The following is a 13,767-nucleotide window of genomic DNA, read 5'->3' as shown; positions in this document are numbered from 1 at the left end:
TCATAACTTTCATGAAACTCTCACATCGGCAAATACAGAAAAAAAACAAAGCACAAACGTATGATGATATATACGTAGGTCAACAATATGGAAACATGGAAGTACATGACTAAAATGCTTCTGTCCGCTCACTACTGGAATACTGTACCACAGCTGGCACCACAGCTGGAATACTGCACCACACAACTGGAATACTGCACCACAGCTGGACTACTGCACCACAGCAGGAATACTGCACCACAGCTTGAATACTGCACCACAGCTGGAATACTGCACCACACAGCTGGAATACTGCACCACAGCTGGAATACTGCACCACAGCTGGAATACTGCACCACACAGCTGGAATACTGCACCACAGCTGGAATCTTTAAACTCGTCACAGTGTTGCAATGTACAGACAGCGTCTCAGATATGTTAAAACATTTCATCGACCAACACTATAAAACGACAGAAGCCACTCTTACATAATTTTTATTTTATAAATACAAGGTCTAGTAGCATTCGAAAAAGAGAAATTCTTAATTCGCATTCGACCACCAACTACCACCAACCATCTTTCTTTCCTGGAACTCTCCGACCCTGCAACAATCTACCACCAGTCATCACAGAGAGTCCTGGCAAATCAGAGTTCACACACAAACTATAACCCTCTCATTTTTTATCTGATCGTATAAATAATACCTCCAACGTGTTATCTTAGGATACTTAATAATATGAAAATTCACGTTTTTTAGCCAAAACTATCATAACGTTCCTTTCGATGTGTCTTTGATTTCAAAATCCTAATGACACCAAAATGTCCCATAATAATTTATCTATAACTTGTGAGATTTCTTCTAAAAAATCATATACATATTATCGGATATCTTACAACTCTGATACCTCATCATAGACATATAAGATACTTGTATGATATAGATTTCATTATTATTTATGAGATCTTATATAATTAAGTTAATGTTACATCAGCATTAGCAAACTATTTACAATTTTAATACCGATGTAGGGACGTTCCATATCCGTACCTGGCTGTTGTTAGGACACCCGTTTGTGTGTTTGTATCACGTGTCTTTGTTGCGGGGTATTCCCTATTTACGTCAGTGTATCGGCGTGGAATCCCCTGCTTGTTTTGTGGCATAGAAAACATTTCGTGATGAAAAAAAAGTAACGGAGCTCTATCACAACAAAACTGTCATGCATTCACAATGGGTATGTTGTCAACAAAAATATGCGGCGAAGAGGACGTTTTCCTTAAACTCCTAATGCTTGGTCTGGACAATGCAGGTAACTATTGAGATCAATGTGGCTATACAGGTGTTGCGCTATATATAGGTCACAGTCGGTTCCGGGGAACAAGTACACTAAGTATACGTTAACAGACTGACTTTTATTAATAATCGTAAGACTAGTGTTATTTGTAAATTACGTTGGACAACCGTTCTTATCTGAGCCAACAAACATATTGCCAGTAAATCAATTGATAGTTATCTTTACATGTACTTTTACCGACATCGCATGGTCCGTGAATGCTCTCTACAATATTTACATATTCTGGTTAGACCATAACCGTGACAGAACAACTATACTTATATCTCGGTAGACACAAGGACGTCCTGGCGATAGGAGAGGAGGGGGCTACTAAATGTATGTGATATGGAACTGCTGGTGAACAGGCCCGTCAAGAATATTTAAATGAATTACTCCCCTGAAGTCAATTCTATTGTTTTGACATGCCGTTGAATAAAATCACACAAGCCAGGTTTGGCTAACCAATGGTGTCGACACTAAGACAAAACGAAGGTTTGTGTTCTTCTCCATTTCAATAGTTCTCTCACTTCATATTCCATTCAGATGTGCCTGAATGACTCTTCCACGGTTCTATATACTTTGGCGTCTTTCTCCCCTCAGACCGGCACCTAAAGTCCTATGTACATTAAAGCCGAATTGACCACCTCAGACTAGCACCTAGAATCCTATGTACACTAAGGCCGAACTGACCACCTCAGACTGGCACCTAAAATCCTATGTACATTAAGATCGAATTGACCACCTCAGACTGGCACCTAGAATCCTATGTACACAAAGGTCGAATTGACCACCTCAGACTGGCACCTAAAATCCTATGTACACAAAGGTCGAATTGACCACCTCAGACAGGCACCTAAAATCCTATGTACACAAAGGTCGAATTGACCACCTCAGACAGGCACCTAAAATCCTATGTACACAAAGGTCGAATTGACCACCTCAGACAGGCACCTAAAATCCTATGTACACTAAAGCCGAATTGACCACCTCAGACTGGCACCTAGAATCTTATGTACACTAAAGCCGCATTGACCACCTCAGACTGGCACCTAAAATCCTATGTACACCAAGGTCGAATTGACCACCTCAGACTGGCACCTAAAATCCTATGTACACTAAAGCCGAATTGACCACCTCAGACTGGCACCTAAAATCCTATGTACACCAAGGTCGAATTGACCACCTCAGACTGGCACCTAAAATCTTATGTACACCAAGGTGGAATTGACCACCTCAGACTGGCACCTAAAATCCTATGTACATTAAGGTCGAATTGACCACAGTGCATTGTTACCATCTAGTGTACTTTTTTCTATAATTTGTTTACCATGTTGTCACACCTTTTTTCGACCTTGGCGTATATAGGACCAAAGCACGGCCGATTCCTTACCATCATGTGCATCATGTACGGCAGTGCTAGAACGCTCCACACTGGTCATTTGTCTGAGGAAGGTGACCCTGTACTCAGATAGTCATGGAAACGGCACATTCTCACAATCTTTTGCTGATTGTGTTATAAGAATCTCTATTCTATTGGTAATTTTAAATTGTAACGATCTGTTTTTGCTCGACATTGAATATTTCTAGTATTTATTTACGTTCTCAAAATTTATCACGGTCACGTGACGTACACGTTACCTGTCTTGTCTGTGTAGGTAAAACCACAATACTGTACCGAATCGTGCAAAATGAAATGGTGAAAACATGCCCTACGGCGGGCTTCAATGTGGAGATGGTGACCCCATGTAACGGTGTGAATCTCTCTGTGTGGGACGTGGGCGGTCAACGACAGCTTAGACCCATATGGATTCATTACATCAGTGGAACTCGTGGTAATTATCGTTTTTATCATGTTTTATTTACAGTTTTATTCGGGTGTTTTGGGGATTTTAATCATGAAATGGTCTGTACTACGATCCCGCGCTAATTTTCAAATAATCTATAATTGTAGTAATTGTATAAAAAGACACAAGTGAATAACACTTAAATACAAATTTAGAAATAGATAGAGCAAGCCTGTTCAACGAAGGACAGCATCAGGCTGTAAGATAGCGGAGCTTGTTCAACGAAAGACAGCATCAGGCTGTAAGATAGCGGAGCTTGTTCAACTAAAGACAGCATCAGGCTGCAAGATAGAGGAACTTGTTCAAGAGCAGTCGGCTATGTTATAAGATAACAGCCATTGTAAACACAGTTATTCAACTTTAAAGAATAACTGCTAAAATTAATCCCCCGCCAGGCTTCACTATTACATAACTGGTGTACCCTTAAATGGATTCCAGTTTTGTTACATAGGACCCATATTTTGAAAGGAGGCGACTGAAGAAAACCCAAAGTAACGTCAGAATTCAAATTGGGAGTTGCACAAGTCCCTTAATTCAATGGATTTCGTAATTGAGAACGCCAAGCATATGTGTTTGTGCACCAGCAGTGTCTGCCACATGTTGTCTTGAAAATCGTCCAAAAGACTCAAAAGTTAATAGCACCCTTAAATACAAATTAGAATCAACTACAGTAGTGCCAAATGTAGACAGTGTCACACACCTGTTGCTAAGGTTCTAATTTAGACCCAGGAGGCGACTTAAGAAAATCCAGACAAGATTAATTGTAGTATACAATTAAGGATTTTAAACATTCTGTCCTCAGAAACGCTTGTTCTGTTAAAACATCTTAAAGTTTCCATTTTGTACAGTTACCATGTCTCATTGTTAATTTTAGGAGCTTTCGCTTGATAAAGTATGGTTATGAAGTGTACCGAAAGGTAGCTCTAACAGTGTCATTGTTGAGGTTCATACTCAATGTCTTCTATTTCTCATTTAGACGATGATAGGTAGTTGTCTTTTAATCTGAACTTTACTTCCTATTAAGCTAACAGAAACAAGTTTCTAAAAACAGGAAAATTAATTTTCCAAAATCAAAGACCTAAGGAATTCGAGACAAACAAAAGTCCGAGTAAGACTCAGTTTAACTATGCTAAATGGAAAGGAATTGCCGTCCAAATTCTTTCTATTTCTACGTTTGTGTATTTTTTTCGTATTTGGAATTATAAAAATGCTAAAAGAAAATTTGGAAAGTAAAAAGTTTCAATATTAATACACTCTGGAATCGATATGAAACAGAACATGTAGTTGGTGTTGGTTGGTCATGTAACAAGTTTCTTGGATTCTGTTTAGGTCTGATATACGTGGTAGACAGCTCGGATAGAAAGAGGATGCCCGAGGCCGCAGAGGAGCTGTTTCGAATCCTGAACAGTCCGGATATGTCAGCCAGCTGTCCCTTGCTAGTTTTAGCCAACAAAACTGATATGCCTAGTAAGTCTTGTGTAACCATCTAACCTATTGTCCCCTTTTGATTGTCCTGTTGTTCACTTCCTAGTCCGACATGAAGGGGAAGTAGTTCCACTCGTTGTCCATTATTCCGGAAATCTTTCACACTTGTGAATGCGACTTCTACAGAAGGTTATGTTTCATAACAGTGAAACGTAACAGAAATAATAAGGATATATGAAGGATGTGATTGGTTACATTGTGTTCCCCAGTTGTCTGTCAGGCCACCAGTTCATGAGTCTGTCTCCAGTTGTCTGTCAGGTCACCATTCCATCAGTCTGTCTCCAGTTGTCTGACAGGTCACCAATCCATCAGTCTGTCTCCAGTTGTCTGACAGGTCACCAATCCATCAGTCTGTCTCCAGTTGTCTGTCAGGCTACCATTCCATCAGTCTGTCTCCAGCTGTCTGTCAGGCTACCATTCCATCAGTCTATCTCCAGTTGTCTGTCAGGCCACCATTCCATCAGTCTGTCTCCAGTTGTCTGTCAGGTCACCATTCCATCAGTCTGTCTCCAGTTGTCTGACAGGTCACCAATCCATCAGTCTGTCTCCAGTTGTCTGACAGGTCACCAATTCACCAGTCTGTCTCCAGTTGTCTGACAGGTCACCATTCCATCACTCTGTCTCCAGTTGTCTCTCCGACCACCATTCCATCAGTCTGCCTCCAGTTGTCTGTCCGACCACCAGTCTGTCTCCAGTTGTCTGTCAGGCCACCATTCCATCAGTCTGTCTCCAGTTGTCTGTCCGACCACCAGTTCATCAGTCTGCCTCCAGTTGTCTGTCAGGTCACCATTCCATCAGTCTGTATCCAGTTGTCTGTCGGGCCACCATTCCATCAGTCTGTCTCCAGTTGTCGGTCAGGTCACCATTCCATCACTCTGTCACCAGTTGTCTGTCCGACCACCAGTCTGTCTCCAGTTGTCTGTCAGGTCACCATTCCATCATTCTGTCACCAGTTGTCTGTCAGACCACCAGTCTGTCTCCAGTTGTCTGTCAGGTCACCATTCCATCACTCTGTCACCAGTTGTCTGTCCGACCACCAGTCTGTCACCAGTTGTCTGTCCGACCACCAGTCCACCCGTCTATCTTCAGTTGTCTGTAAGGGCGCTATATGGAGCCTCCATTCTATACGAAATATTCCATTTGATGATTAAAGGAGCCCGGGCAAGCCTTTAAAAACAACATATTTTCCTGGGTTATAGGTCGTGTAAATGTTATATGGACTGGAAACGAATCCAAGATATTTCTAACATACAACTCTTGTTTATGTCGTCGTAAATACGCCTCTGCTTGTTACTCTTCTCCACATAATAGCCTTATATCTGGTCGCTATCAGTTATTGTATCCGATTTGGAAATAAGATGATAGCATATACAATTCTTTTATTTTCATATATTTTTTTACTACTTCGCGTATTTCAAAACATATGTGTGCGAGTACATATTGGGATTTGATCTCTATATGGTTAGCTATTTTGTAAATGGTTTTCACTATGAGGGTATGTCTTAGAATGCAAAGTGTCTCAATCAGATCATTGTGCTCTGTATATTATGTACGTTTCCGTGAAATTAATAAATACTATTTTGCATAGTATATTGACTGCCAAATATAACTCATTTTGAATTAGTCTCGGTAGAGGGAGGGAGTGGTATTTACTAACATTTAAGCAGAACTTTAATCACAGTAGATAGATGAGAAAGTAAAGTGTACACGGGTATATTTATCTCAAAATCTGATTCAAACATAATATAAATGCATCTCTTTATAGACGCAATGGAGTCCTCGGAAATTATCGACATTTTGAACCTACAGTCAGTGCGGAAGAGGAAATGGCTCGTGCAGTCGTGCTGTGCGAAGACAGGGAAAGGGGTTCATGAAGCCGTGACGGAACTTGGTAGACTAGTAAAAGAACACAAAACGTGATATCGACCGTTCTATTCCTGTTGCTATCATCGGATCGTAACGGAAATGGTCCCGTCCCTTCTAACCAGTGTCTGACACGGAAAAAAAAAAAAAAAAACGGAAATCCACATGTATTCAATTCAAATACATAATTTACAGTTTTAACCACATCCAAATTGTGCTTATGTACATAGATGTTGATACATTGCTCCATGTGAACAATGAACAATACAGCATTGTCGCCATTAACAGCTTATCTTAACAACTGAGCAAGGAGTTTCCTTATCACGTGACTTAACACTGACGAAAGTAAAATTCCTACCTATTATTAACTAACAAAGGTTTAGTATATATTAATGTCGAAGAAAAATGTAATCACAATCCGTATATATAGATATCGACTATCAATTGTGAAAGCATGATCATTTACGGGAATAAAACATGTCAACACACATTCAATTTCATCAAATTATTTTTCCAAAATACACACCTATGCCGATTGAAAAACCGGACTTTCGGCTGCGTGGGGCCACAATTCTTTCTGGCAGTGCCGCTAAAACTTAAATTTCCCGGAGTTTTAGCGTGGATAAAATACATTTGACCTAGGTGCACATTTCAAATTTCCCTCGGTCTTGATCGCTTGTACTTCCGGTTTAGAAAACATTCACCAACGCAGTGGACAAGACAAATTGTCTCAAAATCGCCACTCTCCCTGTAAACCCTGAACTGCCAAGTGCCTTGTGATTGTAAATCATAATTCTGTTCTGGTACGACTTGATTATCAAGATTTATCCTACACATTTCACACTGGTATTTAATGTGTTCTTAATTTAGCTACTAAAACATGTAACCCTAGAATGCCTCATGAAACAGTGGACATTCAGTGACCACATCGATGGTCATTATCCATTCTCTGACCTACTCCAACATAAACTGGAGACTATCGTGATTACCAGCTTAGCTTTTTCAAACGCTAAAACTTCATACGAATCGTCCAGTCCATTTGTACATCCTCATACTAGCAAATTCCTCTGATGAAGAAAATAACCCTGGCCCAAGATAGCCTTGTGGTACCTGCAACAAAGCAGTAACCTGGAAACATGAAGCCACATGCTATGACAGTTGTGAAACACGGTTTCACATAGATTGTCAGAGTGTACACTCACATGTAAAGTGGCATGAATTCAAGTAATATATCATAGGAATGCATCCAATGAGGTATGCCAAATTTCTCGACAGCATTTTCTGATTCAACTTCCAGTTTTGAGCCGGAGAATCGATTTTCAGATCTGACAAGTGTTCAGAGGAAAGCAATCCTGGAATCCTCACTGCCTACTGATCTTCCAAAATCCCAAGCAATCCCAATATACCCAACGTCAATCGCACTCACCAAAACAATAATGATAAAAAAAACTTTGACTCGGTATATTCAACATAATTTTTCAATCAATTAAAAAAAAAGGAAATTAAAGATCCAGAATTACTGTAAGTCCTTGATTCCACCAACCCTGACATAATACCTGGCACGTAAACCTAAGTTGATAGTGATATTCCATCACACGAATTCTTCTCGAAGGAAGCTATATACAGTGTATAGCAATGACCGGATACCGAACATAAACGGTCAGAACTAATGGGGTGCACTGACTGCGGTGAGTGGCCAGGCCAAACAGCATCCAACTCCTATAATTTAATACTGACAACTGTGAAATTGTATGGGCAAAATTTATATTTCTGGATTAAAAAAATTTATTATTGTTAGTTGCTACAGTCTCTCTCAAAACAAAGGATGTCTATCGTTACAGCAGTTAAGACTGTTTACTCAAACTCTACGGAGATTTTAACCTTGATCGTATTGACTGGGAAAATTACTCCACCATCCTAGATCCCAGGAAGGCCGGAGACCATACTTCATAACATCTTACTAGATCTTATACAAGATCATGGCCTAAGCGTGGATAAAACAATATGGCACAACATGATACTGGATCTGGTCTTAACCAATAATCTATCCTGTGTCTACAAAGTTAGCTTTCTCCAATCAGTCACGTGGACCAAGACTTGGCATTTCTGAAAATTGATATCTGGTTAAGGCGGGTCAGAAATGGTCCAAGCATGATTCTAAAGTACAACAAAGCAAAATGGTACGAAATAAAGCTAGAGTTTTCGAGTCAGTCTTACAAACAATGAATGAGACAATGATAGGAGCATCTGGTAACTATCTGTACAGTTACTTTATAACTTCCTTTACATCCTCTATAGACACTAATATCCCAAGTAAGATATCCTCTATAGACACTAATATCCCCAGTAAGATATCCTCTATAGACACTAATATCCCCGAGTAAGATATCCTCTACAGACACTAATATCCCCAGTAAGATATCCTCTATAGACACTAATATCCCCAGTAAGATATCCTCTATAGACACTAATATCCCCAGTAAGATATCCTCTATAGACACTAATATCCCCAGTAAGATATCCTCTAGACACTAATATCCCCAGTAAGATATCCTCTACCGAGTAAGATATCCTCTACAGACACTAATATCCCCAGTAAGATATCCTCTACAGACACTAATATCCCCAGTAAGATATCCTCTACAGACACTAATATCCCCAGTAAGATATCCTCTATAGACACTAATATCCCCAGTAAGATATCCTCTATAGACACTAATATCCCCAGTATCCCCAGATATCCTCTATAGACACTAATATCCCCGAGTAAGATATCCTCTATAGACACTAATATCCCCAGTAAGATATCCCCTATAGACACTAATATCCCCAGTAAGATATCCTCTATAGACACTAATATCCCCAGTAAGATATCCTCTATAGACACTAATATCCCCGAGTAAGATATCCTCTATAGACACTAATATCCCCAGTAAGATATCCTCTATAGACACTAATATCCCCAGTAAGATATCCTCTATAGACACTAATATCCCCAGTAAGATATCCTCTACAGACACTAATATCCCCAGTAAGATATCCTCTACAGACACTAATATCCCCGAGTAAGATATCCTCTACAGACACTAATATCCCCGAGTAAGATATCCTCTACAGACACTAATATCCCCAGTAAGATATCCTCTACAGACACTAATATCCCCGAGTAAGATATCCTCTACAGACACTAATATCCCCGAGTAAGATATCCTCTACAGACACTAATATCCCCGAGTAAGATATCCTCTACAGACACTAATATCCCCAGTAAGATATCCTCTACAGACACTAATATCCCCAGTAAGATATCCTCTACAGACACTAATATATCCCCAGTAAGATATCCTCTACAGACACTAATATCCCCAGAGTAAGATATCCTCTACAGACACTAATATCCCCAGTAAGATATCCTTAAGATATCCTCTACAGACACTAATATCCCCAGTAAGATATCCTCTACAGACACTAATATCCCCGAGTAAGATATCCTCTATAGACACTAATATCCCCGAGTAAGATATCCTCTACAGACACTAATATCCCCGAGTAAGATATCCTCTACAGACACTAATATCCCCGAGTAAGATATCCTCTACAGACACTAATATCCCCGAGTAAGATATCCTCTACAGACACTAATATCCCCGAGTAAGATATCCTCTACAGACACTAATATCCCCAAGTAAGATATCCTAAGATATCCTACAGACACTAATATCCCCAGTAAGATATCCTCTACAGACACTAATATCCCCAGTAAGATATCCTCTACAGACACTAATATCCCCGAGTAAGATATCCTCTATAGACACTAATATCCCCAGTAAGATATCCTCTACAGACACTAATATCCCCAGTAAGATATCCTCTACAGTAAGATATCCTCTACAGACACTAATATCCCCAGTAAGATATCCTCTACAGACACTAATATCCCCAGTAAGATATCCTCTATAGACACTAATATCCCCAGTAAGATATCCTCTATAGACACTAATATCCCCAGTAGATAAGATATCCTCTATAGACACTAATATCCCCAGTAAGATATCCTCTATAGACACTAATATCCCCAGTAAGATATCCTCTACAGACACTAATATCCCCAGTAAGATATCCTCTACAGACACTAATATCCCCAGTAAGATATCCTCTATAGATACTAATATCCCCGAGTAAGATATCCTCTATAGACACTGATATCCCCAGTAAGATAACCTCTATAGACACTAATATCCCCAGTAAGATATCCTCTATAGACACTAATATCCCCAGTAAGATATCCCCTATAGACACTAATATCCCCAGTAAGATATCCTCTATAGACACTAATATCCCCAGTAAGATATCCTCTATAGACACTAATATCCCCAGTAAGATATCCTCTATAGACACTAATATCCCCAGTAAGATATCCTCTATAGACACTAATATCCCCGAGTAAGATATCCTCTATAGACACTAATATCCCCAGTAAGATATCCCCTATAGACACTAATATCCCCAGTAAGATATCCTCTATAGACACTAATATCCCCAGTAAGATATCCTCTACAGACACTAATATCCCCAGTAAGATATCCTCTATAGACACAAATATCCCCAGTAAGATATCCTCTATAAACACTAATATCCCCATTAAGATATCCTCTATAGACACTAATATCCCCAGTAAGATATCCTCTATAAACACTAATATCCCCGAGTAAGATATCCTCTATAGACACTAATATCCCCAGTAAGATATCCTCTATAGACACTAATATCCCCGAGTAAGATATCCTCTATAGACACTAATATCCCCAGTAAGATATCCTCTACAGACACTAATATCCCCAGTAAGATATCCTCTACAGACACTAATATCCCCGCGTAAGATATCCTCTATAGACACTAATATCCCCATTAAGATATCCTCTATAGACACTAATATCCCCAGTAAGATATCCTCTATAGACACTAATATCCCCGAGTTAGATATCCTATATAGACACTAATATCCCCAGTAAGATATCCTCTACAGATACTAATATCCCCAGTAAGATATCCTCTATAGACACTAATATCCCCAGTAAGATATCCTCTACAAACACTAATATCCCCAGTAAGATATCCTCTACAGACACTAATATCCCCGAGTAAGATATCCTCTATAGACACTAATATCCCCAGTAAGATATCCTCTACAGACACTAATATCCCCAGTAAGATATCCTCTATAGACACTAATATCCCCAGTAAGATATCCTCTACAGACACTAATATCCCCGAGTAAGATATCCTCTATAGACACTAATATCCCCATTAAGATATCCTCTATAGACACTAATATCCCCAGTAAGATATCCTCTATAGACACTAATATCCCCGAGTTAGATATCCTATATAGACACTAATATCCCCAGTAAGATATCCTCTACAGATACTAATATCCCCAGTAAGATATCCTCTATAGACACTAATATCCCCAGTAAGATATCCTCTATAGACACTAATATCCCCAGTAAGATATCCTCTACAGACACTAATATCCCCAGTAAGATATCCTCTACCTAATATCAGATATCACTAATATCCCCAGTAAGATATCCTCTACAGACACTAATATCCCCAGTAAGATATCCTCTACAGACACTAATATCCCCAGTAAGATATCCTCTACAGACACTAATATCCCCAGTAAGATATCCTCTACAGACACTAATATCCCCAGTAAGATATCCTCTACAGACACTAATATCCCCAGTAAGATATCCTCTATAGACACTAATATCCCCAGTAAGATATCCTCTATAGACACTAATATCCCCAGTAAGATATCCTCTATAGACACTAATATCCCCAGTAAGATATCCTCTATAGACACTAATATCCCCGAGTAAGATATCCTCTATAGACACTAATATCCCCAGTAAGATATCCTCTATAGACACCAATATCCCCAGTAAGATGCTCATCCACACAAACTTTCCTGGGTCAGCAATTCCCTAAGTAGACTTATCACAAAAAAAAAACAAAAACAAAAACAAGCTCAACTAAAAAAAAAAAAAAAAAGTAAAAAATCCCCTTAAAAGTAGGAAGAAATTAGAATCGTATTAGAACTATATTGAAAAAAGCTCATGTGTGTTCTCCCAACTGATGAAAGTCACCGACTCGGAGACACCAAAGCCAGTCCCAAAACATTCTACTCTTACATAATAAGATGGAGATCCGAAAAAACGGAACTCCACCACCTGAACGTCAGGCCCTACTTACAACTGACAACGCTGAGAAGGCAAATGTATGAAACTGTCACCTCCACTCAATATTTACCACCGAAACTGACACGCCCATTCCTGATTAAGGCCTAAGCCCCCATCCCATTATGCCGAATATCAACATCATTATGATATTTCTGAGCTCGTACACAACAGTAACCCCTACAAGGCATGTGGACTAAACACCATCAGTGGTCATGTAGTGCTTCAGTCCTCTCTTTCGTATTCAGTAAATCTATGGACACTGGAGAAAGACCACTAACCTCAAGTAGAACATCCAGTGTAACAATGGAACATCAAATAATAACAACGCCCTAAGTTTTCTTAAATAGAAACCTTACATTTCTATACACCACAAACTAGACATAAAAAAACTTATTAGGCACTTGTGCGACCCAAATTTGAGTATGGTACTTGCATATGGGATCCTCCCACACATATATTACAGTGAAAATGTCAGTGAAAAATTGCAGTGGCTAGGTCAGTGATACATTACCGTGAAAAAACAATGATATATCACAGTGACAATTAAAAAGACGTCCGATAGGCTGCTGTTATAGCGCAATACATTGTATAGCGGGACCAATGACAGACTATTACTGTAATACAACCGTACATTATATAACTAGAACAATGACAGGCTATTATTGTAAGCTAACCATACTTTATATAATAAGAATTGTGACAGGTTATTGTTGTAACCTAACCATACTTTATACAACTAGAATTGTGACAGGTTATTGTTGTAACCTAACCATACTTTATATAATTAGAATTGTGACAGGTTATTGTTGTAACCTAACCATGCTTTATATAACTAGAATTGTGACAGGTTATTGTTGTAACCTAACCATACTTTTATATAACAAGAATTGTGACAGGTTATTGCTGTAACCTAACCATACTTTTATATAGCTAGAATTGTGACAGGTTATTGCTGTAACCTAACCATACCTTATATAACTAGAATTTTGACAGGTTATTGTTGTAACCTAACCATACTT

At 39.1% G+C, this 13,767-nt stretch overlaps 1 protein-coding gene across 1 annotated transcript; it reads left to right on the top strand.

Annotated features, from left to right (window-relative positions):
- The first annotated feature begins 1,208 nt into the window (after positions 1 to 1,208).
- Positions 1,209 to 6,560, top strand: LOC132561780 (ADP-ribosylation factor 6-like). The gene is made up of 4 exons (XM_060226478.1): positions 1,209 to 1,287; positions 2,967 to 3,143; positions 4,485 to 4,622; positions 6,406 to 6,560. The coding sequence occupies exons 1-4, from the start codon at positions 1,209 to 1,211 to the stop codon at positions 6,558 to 6,560; spliced, it is 549 nt and encodes a 182-aa protein (XP_060082461.1).
- Positions 6,561 to 13,767: the final 7,207 nt, after the last annotated feature.

Source organism: Ylistrum balloti, unplaced genomic scaffold (assembly GCF_031769215.1).
Source record: "Ylistrum balloti isolate Yb309-2 unplaced genomic scaffold, AGI_CSIRO_Ybal_v1 Utg371276, whole genome shotgun sequence".
Lineage (NCBI taxonomy): Eukaryota > Metazoa > Mollusca > Bivalvia > Pectinida > Pectinidae > Ylistrum > Ylistrum balloti.
The sequence above is the reverse complement of the archived record's forward strand: the minus strand, read 5'-3'. Positions and strand labels throughout refer to the sequence as shown.

Coding starts and splice junctions, on each gene's coding strand:
- LOC132561780 (XM_060226478.1), top strand. CDS start 1,209: ATGGGTATGTTGTCAACAAAAATATGCGGCGAAGAGGACGTTTTCCTT. Junction 3,144..4,484: donor TTACATCAGTGGAACTCGTG/GTAATTATCGTT, acceptor GATTCTGTTTAG/GTCTGATATACGTGGTAGAC. Junction 4,623..6,405: donor CAACAAAACTGATATGCCTA/GTAAGTCTTGTG, acceptor ATCTCTTTATAG/ACGCAATGGAGTCCTCGGAA.